Below are 20615 nucleotides of genomic sequence, written 5' to 3' on the forward strand. Positions count from 1 at the left end.
AACATGTGGACTTCTGTCTGTTCTTCCACAACATCTCCCTGATAACACCACTTCCCTTTTTTCAGGCTCCTCTCAAATATTATCAGTTGTGCCCAGAAAACCCTTGATGTTGCATCCTGAGCTTTAACTGCTATGAAGTGAACCCAGCATCTTCATTTCTTGTCAAAGAAGAAGAAAAATAGATATTTTTAAGTATTAAAAAGTATTAACATACACGGGTCATTCTGGAGACAGTGGTGAGCATACTGGGAATGTTTTGGCTTCCATTAACTTACAGCTGCATTCAGACACGGTTTTCTATTTGTTTTCCAAATTATCATCTGCTTCCACATCCTAGCAGTTTGCTCACTTGTCTTTTGTGACAGGTTTTTTTGCATTGGGAATATCTGTATTCTCTGTGTATTCTCTCTTCATGCTTCTTGGAAGAAAAAAAACTGTAAGCTGGTTTAGCCGCAAGGATTCTCTTTCATGGTGTTGACACCAAACTGAGAATGAGCAGGTACCACCCCTTAGCTAAACTGCAGTAATTGACGTGGTATGTGCTGTCGCTGTCTCAATTGGAAAAGCAGCCTCCCTTGGTAAAGGGAATCTCAAGCCTCCCTTGGTAAAGGGAGATTGCACCAACTGGTTTACCTTTGGCCAAGCATGTTGATCATGGTCTTCTTCTTTCTTGGGACTTCCTGACCTTTGTTCTTCTTGCAAGGGGCACAGTTCCTTTCCTCAGCTCCACCCCTCTCTCTCCAGTTTTCAGTCTGCTGTTCATAACATGTCTGGTTTCCTTTAACCTTAGCTGGCCCCTTTCAAAGGAGTCATCTGTACCTTGACAGCCTRTGTCCTCTTTTTTCCTATGCTATGGGCATCTTTAGTCTTATTGTATCACCTGTCCTTCTGCATGTTTTRGAGATTTTCTGCTCTCCTATTCCTGCATGTACACTTAGACTGATTTTATAGCTCAGGAGTCTTCTGTTGAAAATCCCAMATTTAAAAGGAGACTCTTGCTGATTTGTTCTGTGGTGTCTTCTGAAGGCAGGCATGTGCCCGGAACCTCACAAGCTTATGGCTTTCCACATATTAAGGCACTTAGTGATGCAGCATTTTAATTAAATTAACCAGAATTCGTAAATTGTAGATAGACAGATTTTCCAGATCATCTCAATATGAGCTTTTAGAGTGATCAACACTCTGCTGGTGTTTAATCCATCAGACTGCCATATGGAGTGTTGAAGAGTAAATATCTGTTTATTAACAATTGTTGTTTTTTCACGTCAGCAAGTACAATTTTTGTATTTGAGGACCTAGGAGTGCAATCTGTTCCTTCATCACTTACATGAGTTATATCAACCTCATGCCAGACTTCATTTCATGCCAATCCTTCTTTTTTTTTACTGAATTTAGGTGATCCAATAGGCTGGTTAAATGACTAGATAGAGAACAGTGACATTCTACCAGCCTTCAGAAGTTCTTTGATAACACRATTACAAGGGGAACGTGCTCATATATCCTTTATGAGAAATGGCAGATATCCATAGTGTCGGTGATTTTGGTGAACAGTTGAGGCATGTTTAATGAAGTTTTGCAATTTGATTGACCATAATATAAGTTATAATTCATGAAAGCCAAAAAGTTGTTGAAGATCAAGGGAACATTTTATTCACTCTGAATTAATAAATACCTATTCTCAAATCCTAAGATATCTTGTGTTGGACTTCTTTAGGAATAGCATTTACCTGTCTCTAGTTGTCTGTTCCATTTTATTGTGAAATGAAAGTCTGTTTCTACTCATTTAGCTGGGTGGATGCTTTCCRTTGTTGGTCTTTCCAATGAGAAAAATACTCTTCAGGCAAGAAGAAAAAACCTTCCTCTGTTGTGACTTGTTCATGGCTCTCTTCAGAAAGAAGTGTTAGCCCTTCTAGAATGGGAGATCAGATTAGTGCAGTGCAGGAATATGTTCTGCAGCACAGGCATCAGGCTTTTCTCATCAAATTTATTTTAACATATTTTTCCACTGTCGAAACCCCCTGAATTCTCAGCTGGAGTGAAAATGCAGTAATTTTTACACTTTCAAAAATTTTCCTAAATGGCCTATTTGCTTTCTTAGATTCATTAACAGAGTAGAGAATAAGATGTGCTTATTAAGACAACTTCCAATTTTATCTTTGTTTAGGTAAGGTACAGAGAGGAGGGAGCTGTTGGTATGAGTTGATGGTGATAGATGGAAAACAGCAGGAGTTTGCCTTTATTAGAGTTGTCTGTCTTATCCAGCAGATGGCATTGAAAATGTACCTGCTGCTCTCTCTTCTTGCTAAGCACTGCCTTAAATAAAATCAAAAATCCTACAGGCTGGACTCTTCCCTTTGGTGCATACTGCAGATCACTTCCTAATGAGGATTTTGAGTGCCCCCTGCATACTGAATAAAACAAAAGACCTGCTGCTGGATTCCCAGAGAGGGCACAAGTTCTTCAAGCCAGTGGCAACATCTGTCCCAGCGAAGGGCATATTTTATAAGGCAGGTGACAGTAGTACTTTATAGGCCCTTTGCAGGTGTGCCAATGAGATGAGCAGAAATGGTGAATGTTGATGATTTTTAGACTGGGTATCACTTAGCTTCTGATTAAATGATGAGGAAAGTGGGACGTAGATGTATTGTCATGATTCTCATTGTATGTGGTCATGGCAATGAARCTGGTAAGTGAAAACTGTACTGTGAATGAAGAGAACATCAGTTCCGTAACACTTTATCTTTGTTTCCTGTCTTTTCAGTGTTATTTTATCTTTATTATCTTTTCAGCAAATAATTCTGATAATACAATTTCTGTGCAAGCAGTACCATATTCATTCAACATAGTGTTTTATTACTCCTAAGAAGCCAGATAATTTGAAAAAAAATACAAAATTCATGTACATGAAACACAACTATCTTGTAGAGTTAGTGTGAATGCATSTGTCAGAACAATGTAGCGTGTCTTCTTCTTTCTCATATCATCTGTATATTGTTCTATATTGTGACTGTAAGTTAGAAACATACATATTTCAGAGTATTTAGGGCACACCAGGACCTAATGAACATTGCTACCTTTCTGGAATCTATGGCATTAAAAATGCTTCCTAGCAGCCCCTTCATTTCCCTTGTATCTCAGGGACTTGAGTGCTTGTTCAAACCGRAGCTTTTTACTCCTCCAGCAGCAAACAAATTGTCTGAGATCCCTCTTTCAGTGACTATGAGCATTGTTGCTGTGCCGTTGCTCGTTTAACCAAGTATAATGTTTGACTCTCCAGTAAGTCCAGGCATCCAGGCCATAATCTAAGTCTTCATTCATGTTTTGATATARCACCTATGGAACAAAACCTTTCCTATCTATCCACACAGCGCTTATCCAAGTTCTTATAATATTATACCTTTCTCAGAATATTTTACTCTGATCTCAACAAGTCTTGTTCTGCTGACAAAGGTGAGTTCATTATTTTGATGTGATCAAGATCTCCGTACATTTCTACACATATCCGTATTGTATCACAACACTTCTCCATTTCTTTCTCATGTCTTTTTTTTTGTTGTTCTGGTTGTTGTGGGGTTTGCATGATTGTGTTTCTGAATGAAAAGCTTGCTGTTTGTCATAATTTTTACAACAAGTCTGTCTGAACTTGCTGGAGAATTTACTCAAAGTAATTGGAATTTGTGTGCAGTTAAAGAATGTGGCAGCATTTAACCATGTTTTGCATGTGCCCCTCAAACCTCCTGAGCTCCTGGGATTATCCAGAATAGCCATGTCCCCACCATGGTGAAGCTGAGCAGATTGTTATACTCCYGTACATCTTCAGGCTTGAGTGAATCTTAAAGTCACAGCAAATTATTACGCTATCTCCTACCTCTTCTGCTTGAATTTAATAATTGTTTATGCTCTACAGCCTATGTTTCTGCATAAGGTCTAATAATCTTTTCCCAGGAAGGTAATAAGTCTCATTCTCTATTTTGTAACTTTGGATACTCTGTTTTTTGGTAGGAATGAATTTGAGATAGTCTGAAATACACAATTTACTTTTAGGGAGCTGCTTATAAATCAAGAGTTTTCTTCATGAGAATGTGGGGGAAAAAAGAGGATCTCTGATTTTGAAATGTAGCACAGTTGTTATTTTACATCTCTRCAACTGAGAAGATAAATTGAAAATTTCCTAATGGCTCCCAACCCTGAAAAGAGTGAGTGGGGAGGAAATCAGAAAACAACTAATGGAAGCTAGTCAGATTAAAATTAGCAAAAAGAAATGCTTTTTACATAATGAATAATTTGATGTGGAACTTTCTGCCACACTTAGATTCTTTTTTTTTAGACCAAGTACTTAGTAGCAATTGAAAAGGAATCAGGCAATTAAATGGATGATGAAAACATTTTTAGTTAGAGCAGTATAAAATCTAAAACGAAGTAGGAAATATCAGCTGCTTCAGGATATAAAACAAGCACTTAAGAAGAGGAGGAATCTTTCAGTAATAATTATTCCATGTGTCTTCATAATGTGGCTCCCTAATTTATCTTTTCCTGTGATGCTTCTGGTTTTGGGTGGAGCCAGGCAGGATGCCTGACTGGTRGATTACTGCCCTACTCTATCAATTCCTGTGCTCATTTTTTATGATTACAAAGCTGACAGATTCTTGTTTAATGGGAAATAACATTTCTACAAACTCTTTTAGCAATGAGTCATAGATCCTATTTATATATAGAATTTTATATACAAGATTTTAGTCAGTGATATAGAATGTRAATTCTGAGCATGCTCTGAGTTACATCTCTAGAGAGAACATCATTGTTAAACCTTTTTGAGGGTGTCCCCAGTGGCAGCTCCATAGAGCAGGTGGCCTGCATGGCTCAARCACACAAGGAGTCAGGAGCCTCTGTCTTATCAGACCATATAATCTAAAAATCACTCAGCCTGTTTCAGTCTCCTGGGGAGTTGATGACGATGACACAGGACTCTTATGCTAAAAACTAATTGTTAACCTGCAGAGGACATCATTCAGCACAAATCCCAACAGAAAAGGGCAGGGTGATGGATGTTTCTGGGTAGCAGGCCAAGCTCTCATTTGGTTTTCAACAGATAGGTCTCTGGRTTTCCTCAAGATTTCCATGTTTTGTACCTGGCTTACTTGAAAATAGAGAGCATGTTAATTTAAAATAAAAGAAACAATTTACAATTTATGTTTACTCGCGTACACATATAAAACTGAAAGGAGCAAACAGTWCCTCCCCTGTCTCAGGGCATAAAATGCCCTCATTCTTGACTACAGTACTTGTGTTTCCTGGAACATTAAGCAAAGCAGTGGCAGGGGGAAGGTTAAAGGTGAGGAAACAGTGTTGAAAAGGAATAGAGCAGGTAAGTAGTATAATGGAAAAGAATGTGGGATTGCATGTACRTCTGTTGATTGAAACATGGTCAGTAGATCCAGGGAAGGGATGCATCTGCATCTGCAATACCACATCCAGTGGTGYCCTCCATGCCCCAGCATGAAGAACTCATTAAACTGGAGTGAGTTCAGTGGAGGGCCACCAGATATCAGGGGCTGGGGCAATTGCCCTGTGAACCAAGGTAATGGGGCTTGTTCAGCATGGAGAAGAGGTGACCTCACAGGGACGTGATAGCTGCCTGCAAGAACCTGCAGGGAGATTGAGAAGATGGAGTCAGGCTGTGCCTGGTGCTGTGTGGTGGGAGGATGAGACAATAACCATARATTGAAGCAAGAAAGTTTCTGACTGGAATCAAGAGAAAACTTTTCCGACATGGAACAGTCAAGTAGTAGARGGGTTGCCAAGAGAGGTTGTGCAGTCTTCATCCGTGGATGTTTTTATGTCTTGACTGGATGAAGTTCTGAGCAGCCTGTCCTCAACAGAACATTAACTGGAGACGTGCCAGGGTTCTATCAAATCAGAATGAGTCTCTGATTCGGTACAGTTTTCCTCATGTGATACTGTCCTGTATATCTTATTTTATCTGTTCTCTTCTGGTAGATAAATCTTACTTTAATGACTACTTTTTCCTTGTATCCTTCTTTTACTTATACCTCTTATACTCTGCTGTGCGTTTCTAACTCTATATACATCTGATAGTTCCATTGTCGCTGGATCGTGAAGTCTTTAGAGTTCTCCTGACTTCCAAAGTTTTTTCAGTGCTCCTCAACCCTCAGAGCAGTCTTCCCAGTCACCAAATCTATGGACACTTYGTGGCCATCACTGCCTTCTGCTTTACTTTCTGAGTTGTGTAGATGGTTTACCACCTGCTTTGCTGCAGTACTTCTGTTCTTTCTTCTAGTAATGGGTGAAGAGCACTTCTGTGCTCATTAAACAATAGCAGTGTTGCTGCATTCAGCTTTCATAAGAGAAGTAACAAATGGTAGACATGGCCTCACACCAGTGGTATGCATGTTCCGTGAATAAACAGGAAGGGATTTTTGGAAGCAAAAGGGTACCAAAGCTTACTGGGCTACTCCCAGTAGACCTGGAACAAAAAAAAAAAAAAAAAGGTGTTTTGTTTGTTTTGGTTTTATTTCTGGGTTTCAAAAAACTGGAGTTTCATCTGGCCTCTACTCTCAGGAGATATCTTCAGATACCAGTACCCTCTGTATTTCTTGTATTCTTAATATTTTCTTCAAAACTCATTGATACTAGAAGTGTGAGGGTGTTTATGAAAAATGTTGTCACATTTCTTTGTGGGTCTTGGAGGATGTAATTTTGGGTGCATAGTTTGCATCTGCTTTTTCAGCTTAGCTTTGTCTGGTTGCCTTTAAGCTCGTTAACAGCTAAATTGTAATAATTGTGGCAGAACCTACATTGGTTATATTTTAATACCCGTTCCAAATAGCCTTGAGTGGTATTACACTAATAATATAATAATTTTGTTATCAAGCAGGTCAGATTAACACTAGTCATAGATTCTCTGAGTAAACAAGAGTTTTTCCCTATTCATTCAAACTTGACTCTAGTAGTATTTGGATGCGGTAAAAACATTTCTAAATCAGTGCATTTCTTCAGATGTCTTGTGAACAACTTGGAATTGGTAAAAATGGTTTTGAATTAAAATGTTTTGAATTTCCTGAATCCTTTTCTGGTCTCTCATATACTCCTCAGCTCATGGTATTGTTGACAGAAGAACAATGTGGTGGGTGGAACAAATGAAACTAATCAAGAAATAACTTAAAATACTGGAATAAAACAAGAAGTCAATATACTGAGAAGGATGAAGATAGGGTAAGGGCAGTTATTATTTTAAGTACCTTTGATTCACGCAGAGGAAAGAATAAAATGATGGAGGAAGTTGTGAAGGTTTTCTTCTGCAGACCACAAGCTGCATATTGCTGCTCTTCCATAATTCTCTTAACTAAGCCTGAGGCTTTGACCTTGGAGCACTGAAATTTGAATAATTTGTATGTATTTAGCCATATAGACTTTTTCCTTGGGTTTTTGGAAATTATGGAAGTCTTCTATGTAATTTAATATGTTGTATAATACTATTGAAAAAGGAATCTTGGTTTAATTCATGTGTAAATCAAATAATATTTTTCAGTCAAAAACCATGAATCTTCTTCTCACAGAAACCTTCAATATTGATAATTCATTGTTGTGTCCAGGGCTGCAGTCATCTAAATGGAAAAATGTTTCCATAAGGAATCTTGGGATTAGAAAACATTTTAAAGATTTAGTCTGCTTTTTAAAGTAAAGACATACTTCTGGACAAATAAATACAGACTACCATATTATGAGCTTCTTTCATCTAGATATCTCTTTCCATTAAGTTTGTTGACAGAAGTTAAATTTAAAAATTCAGTTCTTCTTCACAGTTCAGGCCATTATTGACAGGGGCTAGTTTCTGCCTTTTGGAGGTCAAGGAAGCTGTACCGTTCCTGATCCAGCGCTGCAAGTCTCCCTGTAAACAAGCCTTGATGTCTTCTGATTGGATTTGTGTGCCCTGGCTTGCATAACCATACAGCTTGTATCCCAGCGTTATTAGCCAAAAGGAATATAGGGACTTACATAATCATTACACGATTATTTTTCAGTAACTGTACTGTAAATATGTAATTCTCTCTGCTCCTAATAACTCTTAATCCCTTTGTTTCTATTGGCTCCTGGGCTCAGATTTGGCCATGGCCTCCGTGCCCTGGCCACTAATAAAACTTGAAAAAACTGTTACTTTGAGAGTTACCTGCTTTGCTCCCAGCAGTAAATACGTGCTCCCAAGCGCAGGCAGGGGCACTGCATCCTGCACTGTGTTGTGGAGGCATGGGCAGCACTTCTGCCCCTGTGCCTTCTCAGAAGGGTCCATTCACCTCCAGAAGCCATTCATACCTGGCTGTGTGGATATGATCAGTGCAGATCTGAGCTTCCTCRTGCATTTTATGCCCAAGAGTTCATGAGCAAACAGTTTTGAGCTCATTTCTCCACGTTGTTTAATAAAGAAAGTTCTTCCTTGAGATACTGTGGTGAGAAAACCTAAATTATCAAGAACTTTTGGTCCACTGCAGGTATTGGAAGCCAGGAGGAGATTATTTTCTTTTTGGTACAAGGAAGCAGAAAAAGGCCCTTTCAAGTGCTTCTTGTAAAAACATGGCCCTATTCTGCTGTTGGCTGTGACATCTGGGATTTGGTGGCCAGAGCTCTCCCAAGAGGTATCTCTTCCAGTGATAACTTAAGTTAGTAAAGTACCTTTCAGGTATATTTTAAAATATCTTCAACTTCAATGCAAAATTGCCTTTCTTACTGCTTTTAATATTAGGAGTATAACTCAATTTTTTAAATTTTCAGCCTTATAAAAYACTTGAACATAATTTTTCTGTGTTTAATTAGCTTCATGAGTTAGTGCCTGGTCTGAGGTCTTGACATTTTTGGCATGTGCAATTTTCTTGTGTATTTGACCTTGGCTTTTTTCCAGAATAAATATTTTAAGCTGCTAGTTGTGTGTAGGTTTTTTTTTGTCTTTGGTCTGAGACTAGGGGGCAGACATAAGGAGCACTGAGAGAAGTGAACTGTATAAACYACAATTAGAATTGCAGTGCACAGGTGTCTGTAGATCTTACACAATTGCCAAGCTATTTGTTTCTCAAATGAGAGGGGCTTTGGGAGCGTATTTTGGAGAATAAAGGGAGCAGAAGGCCTTTCGTTTGCATGTTAGGGATGTGGATTTGGTTGTTTGGGATTTTTTGGTTTTCTTTTTTTCAAATCCTGCTTTAAATTCTTCCCAACTTGATACATTTGATATCTGTACAGAACCAGCATATTGAATGGATRAAAGTGATCTACTGTGGCTGGAGATGCAGTTTATAACTGCCTTCAGATAGGAATCAGCATTGAAGAATAAAAATTTCTTGCATGATAGCTTTTATTTGAGCATCAAATTAGTTCTTGTGATTTAAAAATCTGAATGCCAGCATTGAAAATAAGATGACTTGTAATAATATTAAAAAATAATGACTTTAGCATCAAGGTTATGGGTGAGTTCTGTTGCAGGCCCTTAAGGATCTTTTTGGGAAGAGAGGCATCTTAAGTCTCTATGGTAGTCATACACAAAATACTATTGCAATGAAAAAATAGTGAAGTGAATAAACAGCTCACAGKACAGGATGCTTGATGTATCAGGAGTCCTAGTGTTCACTGTATTTTGCAATTTCATGCACAATAATTTTTTAGTTCCGTGTTTCTGTATGCTCAGCTCACTGTCTTGGATCTGTATTCTTGGGATGTGAGATTCCATTAAAAAATAAATAATAATCACAGCCCCCGCTCCCCCCACGTACACTCATTTTCTGTAATATGGTAATGATATCACCGTAGCAGTAATTACGGGTCATCTTCATTTCTTTCATCTCTGCTGGTTCTGATGGCTTCATTCCTTTGACGGAGAAGATTTGGCTCTGGGTGCTGTGATTATTTTGTTAAGCATTATTCGAATAGACAGGAGTGAGAGAAATTAATCAATCCAAATGCAATTAGCATCATGTTTAACCCAGTGATGGACGTCTCAAGGTGAAACAGCCAGGGGAGTTTCAGACATTATTATTCAATCCAGTGACTCTTATCTAAATTATAATCAAGAGGTTTTTATTGGCTTTGCGGAAAGAAGATATAACTCTTTCGCTGCTTTGGGGGTCAAAGGGATCAGGTCTTTGGCCCTGCAGGGTATTGGCTGCAGCCAGCTCCTAGAATTGGGAGATACTGTAAGAGCTTACAGTAAAATGGGGGTCAATCAGGACCAAATACCTGCACATCTTTATATCTCTGGCCTGGAATATAAGTTTAGTAGCTCCCTGGTCATTGGCAGGGTTGTCTTTGCCCCTTGCTTTGAGCGTTTTCATTGACTTTGCCCATTTGTATGTGAATGAATGCTGTTTGTAGGTTTGGCATTTGAAGCTCTGTGAACATTGKAGTTTGCAAGTGAATGCAAACAGAATGGTAACCTCTTTGCAAGGTAGGGAAATCTGGTTAGGAGAACAAGGTAAATTATTCTGTGGGGAAGGAATCTAATTTTTCTCAGAGCAGATATAATTTTAGTATTTACTGATAGTAACAATAACATTTTAGAGGATTTATTAATCTGCAGCAGATCTGTTATCATTGTGCTGGATAATCCTGAACGATCTCTGAGATTTCTTATCAGGTATAAGATAAAACATGGCTACTATGTGTGGAGAAAAACRAGGTGAAAAGAGGTCACGTGAGGATGTAATAATTCAGGAAAGCATTAGGTATTTGATTACAATTCTTAAGGCTCTAGCTAACACTTATCTGTTGAAGTGGTTTAAAACTTTTTTGGTCTAAGCTATTTATCACTTCCCTGTCAGAGAGGACTGTTCTCATAGCACACTGGCAGAAGCAGTCCATGTGCCTTCCCTGCCTTGATCCACAGCCTGGCTTTGTGCAAGCTTTCACCTTCTTTGGCATTTCAAAACAAACCGTGCCAGACTGTGAAGTACAGCTGACATAAGAGGACATTCTGCTGTCTCATTCACCAAGGGAAGGATGGTGATGTTTTGTACCAAGGGTGTGTTATTATTTAAAAATGCTGCAGCAAGACTTGACAGASCTCATCTTTCAGAGCCTGAATTCTGGCACAGTTGTGGACTCCTTTAATATACATCTTGTGCTGGTTTTGGTTGGGGTAGAGTTAATTTTCTACACAGTGGCTGGTATGGAGCTGTGTTCTGGATCTGTGCTGAGCACAGGTTGATAATACAGAAATATTCTTGTTATGGCTGAGCAGGGCTTACACAACAGAGCCAAGGCCTTTTCTGCTTTCTGTACTGCCAGGCTGGCAAAGAGGCTTGAGGTACATGGAGGGTTGGAAGGAGATACAGCTGGGACAAACTGACCGAAGGGGTATTCTATACTGCAYTACATCATGCTCGGTGTATGAAGTGGGGGGGAAAGGAGGAGGGGAGGGATGTTCAGAGTGATGGGGTTTGTCTTCCCAAGTCACCAATGCACATGATGGCGCCCTGCTCTCCTGGAGATGGCTGACATCTGCCTGCCATGGGAAGCAGTGAATTAATTCTTTGTTTTGCTTTGCATGCATGGCATTTGCTTTCTCTTAAGCTGTCTTTATCTCAACCCACAAGTTTCCCAGCTTTTACCCTTCTGATTCTCTGCCGTTGAGGGAATGAGTGAATCGCTGCGTGGAGCTTGGTTGCTGGCTGGGGTGAAAGYACAGCAACCTGTACTGAGGCTGTGACCCCGTATGTAAGGTGGGAAWTAAACTGCTCTGTTTTTTCAAGAATATTGTAAGGCTTGATAAACTTTGCAAGTGCTTTGATTATGGAGACATGCCATGGTAATGCAAGTTTATTCCACCTGGAGGTTTATGCTTATTCTGCTGTCTTAGCTGAGGAATGTGATTCAGGAGTGTTAGGCAATTGCAGTGGTCTTCAGTGTCAGTGTAACAGTTCCTGAAGCACAGCTTGGAGTGCCTGTATGTGCCAATTGTGCCTGCAGTGAAGGTGACTGACACTGTTTTCACTAACTGCTGCTCTCCTGAGATGGCAGCTCAGCTCTCTCTGAAATTGAGCTTGGGGTAGCATTCACTGGTATTTGTCAAAGGCCCACAGCCTTCAAGTAGCAGCTCATTTGACACTTATATTAGGAAGTACACAGCATATAGCAGAGTAATTGGAGCTCTTTCTGTGAAGAAAGAGGAGTAAGCTGGTGCCAGGTGGTGATAGGATGTTGAGGGTCTGGTTTGAGATAGATTTGCAAGGACCACTTTCTATCTCTTCTGAACAGAACTTCAGATTATGTTTTCTGGGTAATAATAATCTCTTGGTCTTCTCTGTCATATGCCTCTCTTTCTTTGAGGGCTCTTCAGTAACAGTGTCAATCTTAAATATTTGTGCTGATTTTAAATTATCTTTTTGCCTTCAACCCTCATCTCCTGACTTACTTTTTTATTTTCCTTCCACATGCAATATTAGTTGAGCCCAACTAAATGATGTGACTGCAATTGGCTTTCACAAGTTCAGTCAAGTAAAACTCCCGGTCGCTCACAGGCAGATTCCTCTAGGCCTTTTTTATGCCCTGCCAACTTAAAAAAGAATCATTGTGTCTTCTTATTCTGACATTGCATCTCAGCACATAAGAAATCATTTCCGATGCAACAGACTCTTGTGATAGAAGGTTAATAACCAGAGAAGTGTTCTGCTGTCTTTCTGCAATTCATGTTCTATGCCCTAAAATGGTAATTTCCATTGACAGTGCTTCAGAAATAAAACCTTCTGGTTTTGTTTTCTATATAGTCCAAGGACACAGCAGTAGTTTGAGAGTGCATCATTAGTACTTTAAAGGAATCCTTCCATGGTGAAAAACAAGTTGTTTAGTTACCATAAATACAACTAAATGGGAGGAATAACTGATAAGCTAACAAAGTAGAACATTGCCTAAGATAACCTTTTTGTAGGCAAGAATGTAGCATTCAAAATGTGACACTGCAAGACATTTCAGAGCTAAAAACATTAATCTAGGGTTTCTGAGGTTTATTAGTAGCAAGACGTTTAGCTTTCAGCAAGGCTGTATTCTCAGGTCGGGGAAGGACCACAGTCAAATTTGTCCGGTAAGTTGTACATCTGGGAGAGAAGCTAAGAAGTGCTTCTTTAGCAAGTGGCTTCGTTTTAAAGTATTTGTAATTTGAAGATACTCAGAAGCTTTGTTTTGAGATTTTTAGATAAGCACAGAAGTAGTAAGCAGTGAAGGTGTGATGGTCATGATGAATGTGTTATACWGTTTGTCATATATCTTTTAACTAGACTTTATCCCAAAGTGTGTTGTGGATATGTTTAAGTGTATATTATGTTTAAAAAGTGTGCATGTATGTGTGTTGCTTAGGGATTCTCCTGGATGAAAGTTGCTTATGTAAGTATAAATCACTGTTTTCCTTGCTGATTTTAAAGCAGTAAATCCTTCCATTATTTCCTGGCTATCCAGACCTTATGACACAGTATGTCCTGTGCTGTCGTACATGTGAGAAGGCTTTTTATGGGGAGCAATCAGGCTGGACCCCAATCTCCAGTGCACTGTTTTTTTTCTAATTAAATTGTCACTGCAATGAATATCCGGAACAGCAGTTTTCATTTTCAATCGAGGAAAAAAAAACATTATGAGTCTTTGTCATTTGATTAAAAGTTACTTAACCTTTAAATTGCTACAGATGTAAAGATAGCTCTGAGTTTCCAATGTAATCGCCTGCAAGTTAAAATCAGGAAAATCTTTGTGTAATGAAACCCATATGTCATAGTGAAAGGATGCAAAGCACTGGCAGAGTGGGCTGCTCTAGCAGGAGATTCTGCACCCAATCTTGTTAACCAGGACTGCTTTTGGTAATCCCTCATCTCCTCACTTGTAGGAAATCAATCTGTACTACTGAATCTTTTCAACCAGCAACTACAAAATTTACTGCAGAGAGGCAGCTTGGGGACAATTGTAGTAAAAACGAAGCCTGAGGCAACAAGGCTAAATGTGGGATTGAGGGATTGAAGTTCTAAAGAGGAGATTATATTAAACCTTATTCTGCTCTCCTATCAAGTGGGAATGTCTCCTCCTCCTTTCAGCCCCAGCCTTTCCTGCCCAGTACCTTGACTGAGATCTGCTTGGCAGATCTTGCCAGGCAGCAAACCTGATTCCTAAAGTACAGCATTCTCTGTTAATTATAATAGCCTGATAAGATTTTTCAATCTATTTATCTAAAAGAGTTTATTCAAGCACCACTTCCATTGTAACCAGTGCTGATAATCATCTTAAAGTGTTTTTTTTTTTCCCTGTGGAGTTCAGTGTCTTCCTTCTCCCTAGTAGGTGAAGTTAATTTGTATCTAAGCTATTGCGATGGTATCCATTGTTGATTTTTCTATTGTAGTAGATGCACAGCGTAGGCAAGGTTGTAACTCGTGGCTTGTCATGCAAATTCATGTTTCTGTTTCATGCTGCACAGCTTCTGTTGTGTGTGTCTGCTGGTACAATGAAACCTGTGCTCAAGCCCTCTCTTCCCTTAAAGTCCATGGTTTAAGCAAGCATTGTAAAGAAAAAATCCCTGAGGTTTTCACTATAGTTTTGTCCAACCTTTTAATTAAAAAAATCTACCTCTATCTACTATTCAAATGGCTTCTGCTGGAGTAGTTGCTTAAAGCTGGTTTTACYATCCCTCTTAGCCTGCAGTTGTATTTGGAATGTGGGTGATGGTTTCTTCATTCACAAGCGCTTTCCTCACTCCAACAAGCTTCATAACACCCCAATGGAAATTATATTCCTATTATTAAGAATTCATTTCTCAGAAGCAATACTAAGCAGAGAAGTCAGTTTAATATTAGAGCCTTTTACTGTATAAAATCCATCAAATCATACTCCAGTGCAGATTAAAGAGAAACAAATGTGAAGGAATAGCCAAGATGTTTGAACACAGTACCATTAATAAAAATTTGGCCTGTGTTTACCAGGAATACATTGAACTGTGGGTCTTGGGCAGATAAGGGAAGCAGCTGAAGCAGGGAAGACAGGATTGCTAATATTTGTGGAAACTTGCCCTTAGTTTGGCTGTGATTTTTCTGTCAAATGAGGATGTTACTCCTGGCCATTTTCATACATATACAAAGATGTAAGGTCCTTTTTTTTTTTCTAGTTTGGCATCATAYCTTTAAAAATAAAGCCCTAGTGCAAGCCTGAGTCTGTGAGGAGACGAGGAATACAGAATAGCAGAAGGCTGTCTCCTGCTCCTAATGGGATTTTGTAGCAGCATGTGCGAGTTTGTTTCAGAAGTCAGAAATGAACAGATGTTGGTATAAATTACCTCTGTGTCTGATGTCTTGCAAATTAAAAGCGCGGTTGGCATCACTAAACAATTTCACCAGGTTGGGGGGGGAGGCGGGTGGTGATTATTGTAGCAGGTCGGTAAGAATCTTTAAGCTGCAGCAGAACAGGATAGCAAGGATAAAGGAATGAAGAATAAAATGAGAGGTCTGTGAATTAATCARAAATGTTAACATCTCCGATGACAAGCGAACAGGCGGGCACGTGCTCTGGAGCAACCTCCAACCTACAGTAATTTCACTCAGAGCACAGAAGGAGTCTATGCTCTCTGCCTGATTTATGGGGTGCAGCCCTCTTTCGGGGAGCAGAATTGTCATGCATTTGTATATCTCCTGTATGGGACTTGCACTCTGAAAAACTTTCTACTTTATCAACTACAGTTTGGCTTTGTGTTTTTGTCTGTTAAGAGTGTTATAAAACCATGCGCTGTTATTGGAGAAAGGCAAGGAGATGTGAAAGAACTAAGCACTAAGAATCTATTCCAAGATGAAATTTTTAGAGTGTTTCCATTTTATTTTATGTTTCCATTTTCATGTTATTTATGCATAACAATTTAGTTCCTGAAGCCACTCTGCCCTTCTGCAGCACCTGCTATCCCTGTGTCACTTCAGCAGCACTTAAAACATACAAGTTACCTTGGGGTTGGGGAGGCAGAGGTACAAATGAGTACTTTCGTGGTTGTTCATGCTGTGAATCAGAAGCAGGATCCCAGGTGATATAACTCACAGCTGGAGGAACAAGACAAGTAAATAGTGCAGGGATCTGCTTGAACCTGCAGTGTGTCTGAAGCGTGTTCCACTCAGGACAGTGGCCTTTGCAGCCTATAAGTATCAGTATGGAACAGATAGGTTACATACTTTTACATACAATTAATTGTTTCACAGGGATTTTGCTGATGACAATGGCCTTGTGATAAAATTTTGTGTAAACAAATTAGAATGTAATAATTTAAAGAAAAGGCTTTAAGACACAAATTCTAACTTTGATGTAAACAATAACAGAATGTCTTTACCTGAGTGCACATTGAGTATTGTAAGCTGAACATTTTTATTATATTTTAGTTCTGTTCTGACAGATAATCAACAATGACAACATCAACAACAAACCCACCTCCAGTTTTTATGCTAATTTTAATTTCTGTTGTTTGYCTCAGTAGAGAGGTCAGGAAGGAATTGAATGGATAAAACAGAGAATGAATTCCCATCTCCTGCTAGACTGTCTTTGAGGCTAGGTGTGCAAAACATGCATGCTTTCAACATTCCTGTGAATAAAATCCTCCATGCTTCGATGCCTGCCAGTCCAGCACAAAACTTAGACCTTTACTGAAAAGAAATGGTGAGGCACCAGTGGGAAGATTCTTTGTCCAGGCCTCAGTGGCTAATGGTGCTGTCTTTGATRCACTGTATTGTTGCAAGACAAGGATACTATCAGGGCTGCTCTGCCAGCTTGTGAGCTTATGGGTTCTCAAGTCAGAAATGTCTCATGCAGAAAAGTGGCTGTGTAAACCCTGCTGTAGTACAGCTACCAGAGATTGATGGTACCAAGAGTGAGAGAGAGGCACATAAGCYGTGCCTTGCTGTATTAAACATTGAAGGACTGACAATGCAGAGAGAAAGAGAAGAGCAAAGCTCTATAAACTTTACTTTATTACACTATCCATAGATGAACTGCATTGAAGGAATATAAACCCCATTATATTACAGCATCCAGGGACTGACACTGCTGAGAGAGAGAAAATGCTGCCTAATTTCTTTTGAAGACCACAGCATCCAGGGACCAATAATCCTGAAATGGAGAGAGTTCCATAATCTCTGACAGATTATAACGTCCAGGAACAATTCTGCTGAGATAGAGTGATGGAGATTTGGATTTCACCATTCAGAGATGGATAGTACAGAGAAAAGGAGGTGCTGCAAGAGCATAAYGCAGTAGGAATAGAAAGCATAGATTGTATGTAATGAGACAGCCTGTGGGAATTATTGCTGAGTTTAGCAGATTCCAGACCCTGCCTGCATTTATAGAATGTCAGGAATTCAAGCTGAAATGCAGTTTTAGTTATATTTCACTCTAATAGATAAATGAAATAAGTTTTGATTTTGGTTCAAGCACAAACCTGAAAGAATTTCTTATCCTATGGATAGAATATGTTACACAATTACACAAATTATACAGTTGTTTGAATTTCTCGTCTTTTAAAATAACATTGATTTCCTTTTCCTCCCTTGTGATTTCAGCTAGAGAAATGACTCGAGGAAAATTCCTGAACATCCTAGAGAAACCCAAAAAGTAGCCACATCTTGCATTTGGACGAAAATACCCCAACTAGATCATTCTATGYAGTGCGGATCCAGATGAAGCACAGAACTTCTAAGAAGAACAAAGCTCTTGCTCTAGACCTTCAGGAGCAAACATCTCTTTTTGCTTCCGCAGCTCATCTCCTGATGGGGAAATATGTACAATATGCACAGGTCACAAGGACTGCAGTTGGTTGCATTGGAATTCAGTCTTCATCTGACCATAGGATGTCCAACAGGAGGATTTGGTCCTGATACGCTGTGACACAGTTCACTGTTTTAATCAGCAGTTGAAAGGGGACAGCCAGTGTCCTTGTTCAGCTGGGTAGCTGGTTTGAAGACCTTCTTGTGTGTCTTTTGTCTTAGATGCATTGATTTCCTGTGTGCAACTTCTGTGCTGAAGGATTTGGGCTGTGGTGTAGTTTGGGGTGTGGATTGACCAAGAGCACTGGTTCAGCAGGAGCATGTGCTTTTAGTGTAGAAGCCAAATGCAGTCTCTGCATTAGACTCCAGTTGCTCACTGCCTTCAGAGAAGCACGTCTGTACTCCCAGGAAGCCCTCCAGACCGTCACTGTGCCAGGAGCTTAATTTCACTGTGAAGCGGTTCTCTAAGTGAAATTGAAACTAACAGACCACAGGGAGTAACAAGTGTTACTGTGTCCTCAAGGAAGATATCCTCCCAGAAGCTTTGGCCAATACACAAAGAAACAGCTTTGTCAGTTTTTGCAGTACTTTGCTTCTTGCAGAGCTAGAAACTGGAAAAAGTTACAAAGCTGAAAGATGATAATGCTCTCAGTTAGCACTCCAAGAAGTRGCAACAGGATTGTTAGTCACATTGTGAGGATGGGCTGCCTATACAGGATTACAACAATTCTGAAAATAACATTTTGTGGTATTTATAATGGTTTATAAACCAGCACCTCAAAATTTTCTTCTATTACAAAACCAGAATTTTTAAGATAGAGATTTCTGTGACCTGCTCCTTTTCAGCATACTGTTCCTACAGTTTAATGCCTTTTTTTTCTGTTCATGCACTTCTACATATTTGCCCCTTGGAAGACGTATAGAACATGTTCAGACTTTTTTATTTAAGAGCATATTTTTTTTCATTCCATTCTCTTTCCTTTTCCTAGAAAACAACATTTTAAGCATTATTGGATGTGTTCTTTCTTAAGGTGCAACATCATGTTGAAACATTGGATGAAGAACATGGGGATTTTTCTATTTAGAAATCTTATTTTTACCATGCAGGCTTTTCAAAACTTGTCATTTCTCAGGCKGTAATCACATATGAGAGCAGAAATTACTTGTAAATAGTGCATGTAACAGGCTGTCCTCACAGCACTGCATTTTTCTGGCTTTACAGAGAGAGAAGACTCTTTTCAGGTGCGTGTGCAATAAAGAGGGGGGAATWTTTTGAATCAGATAGATTCTTGAATTTTTACTGAATTGCTGGTGACCCTTTGGTTTGCAGTCTGTGGTTTTGGTTATTGCCAATCAACACTAGGCTCATTTTGGAAGCCTCTGTAAGGTAAAGTAGTTAAATCCCACATCCTGGAAAGACCCTGCACAAATTTAAATGTTGGGAGTCTGATTTAACACTCAACTGAGTTTTTCTGTCCTTTACAGTTTATGCAGGGCTGAGCTGAGCAGGAATTCCATCCCTTGAGAACATGAGAATTAAGACAGATGAATGAGAAGAGAAGCTGAAAGTGGTAGTTCAGGAATAGAAAAAAACCCAATGGTGTAAACTGATGCTGATGTATCTTTAAGCATTGAAGTATACATTTTGAATGCAAATTTAAGTTTGTATACAATATATGTAATATTTGTACACAAATATGACATAATTGGATGCTTCCACATGTATCATGAGTATGAATTTGTGCATTTTATAGAAGCTTTTTGATCCAATATATTCGAGAATGGAGATCTGAAAAGAGGATATAGGAAAATATATGAAAGCCTGTCCTGGAAGTATATGTATATTTTCTGATACGTGCAGTAGGGAATTTCAAACTCTAGGTAGTTTTTAGTAACATACATATGTTAAAAAAAAAAAAAAAAGAAAAATCTCCTTTTATTGTACACTGTACTTAGCTTCTATAGAGCAGCCATTAATATACACTTTAGAATTGTGATATTTTTTGGTTTTGTACTTACCATCTTATAGATGAGGCAGTGATGTTATTTTTTTATTGGCAATATTTATATCTACTTTTGTGTGTTAGCCAGGGAATTTTTTTGTCTGTTATTGCTTTCTGGTTTAACAATATGAAAATGCAGACTTCTGTTTGTCTGAGTTTCCAAAACAACTCCCTGACATGCAAAAACTTTTGCTTAGCCACCTTGACAATACTGTTCCTCGGGCTCTTCTTCACTTATCTGCGTGCCACGACCTCAGGGTTTGGCCTGCAGATGTTCCATTCCCACCAGTAAATAAATATTTGTCAATATTCAAATGTTACTAAGGGTTTTCATATGCTTTTGAACCCGATTTTTGCCTTCAGTGATATCCTTCCTGACATGCATGCAGTCATCTATCTATACAAGAAAATCTGAGTGACATTTTGTTACTGATAGGAATGAAGAGTGTAAGAAAATCAAGATTTGGTAATAATAATGAAGCTGATGCATTGTTTTGTAAAGTGTTTTCATGTATTAGATGTTACTGTGAGTTTCTTGGAAGTAAACTCAATATTTATTTGGTTCCTTTTAAATGCCAGTGTTACATACATTCAGTTATAAAGACTATTCGCTTCAGTCTTGGACTATCAAATGCTTTGCTGTTTAATTCAACTGAGAAGAAATTCTTGTTTGTTATGTTAATCATTATCAAAATAAAAGTCTGTGTGCACTGGCAATCRAATAACATATTCCATTTAACTCAGTGTTTTGCCATTACAAAATTAACAATTTGTAACAGTCCTGTAACTCWCAGTGCTCAAGTTTGCTTCATATTTCCCTCAAATAGACACCCAGAAATGACAGATTAGTGAA

The 20615-nt window shown here is 38.9% G+C and overlaps 1 protein-coding gene across 5 annotated transcripts in view; it reads left to right on the top strand.

The window, feature by feature from the left end:
- LIN52 (lin-52 DREAM MuvB core complex component) overlaps positions 1–20615 on the top strand; it is an 80719-nt gene that overhangs the window by 20745 nt on the left and 39359 nt on the right. Inside the window, exon 6 of one of the 5 annotated variants that reach the window (XM_057370785.1) lies at positions 17556–20077. The exons of 3 other annotated variants lie outside the window; for them this stretch is intronic. In XM_057370785.1, coding sequence (XP_057226768.1) covers positions 17556–17611 — 56 coding nt within the window. In that variant the 3' untranslated portion in view covers positions 17612–20077. Of the gene's footprint in view, positions 1–65; positions 7830–17555; positions 20078–20615 lie in introns of those variants that run through there. One more of the 5 variants, XM_057371046.1, reaches the window with a different exon arrangement.

Source organism: Malurus melanocephalus, unplaced genomic scaffold (assembly GCF_030028575.1).
Source record: "Malurus melanocephalus ecotype Western Australia unplaced genomic scaffold, MMel_1.1 scaffold_0, whole genome shotgun sequence".
Lineage (NCBI taxonomy): Eukaryota > Metazoa > Chordata > Aves > Passeriformes > Maluridae > Malurus > Malurus melanocephalus.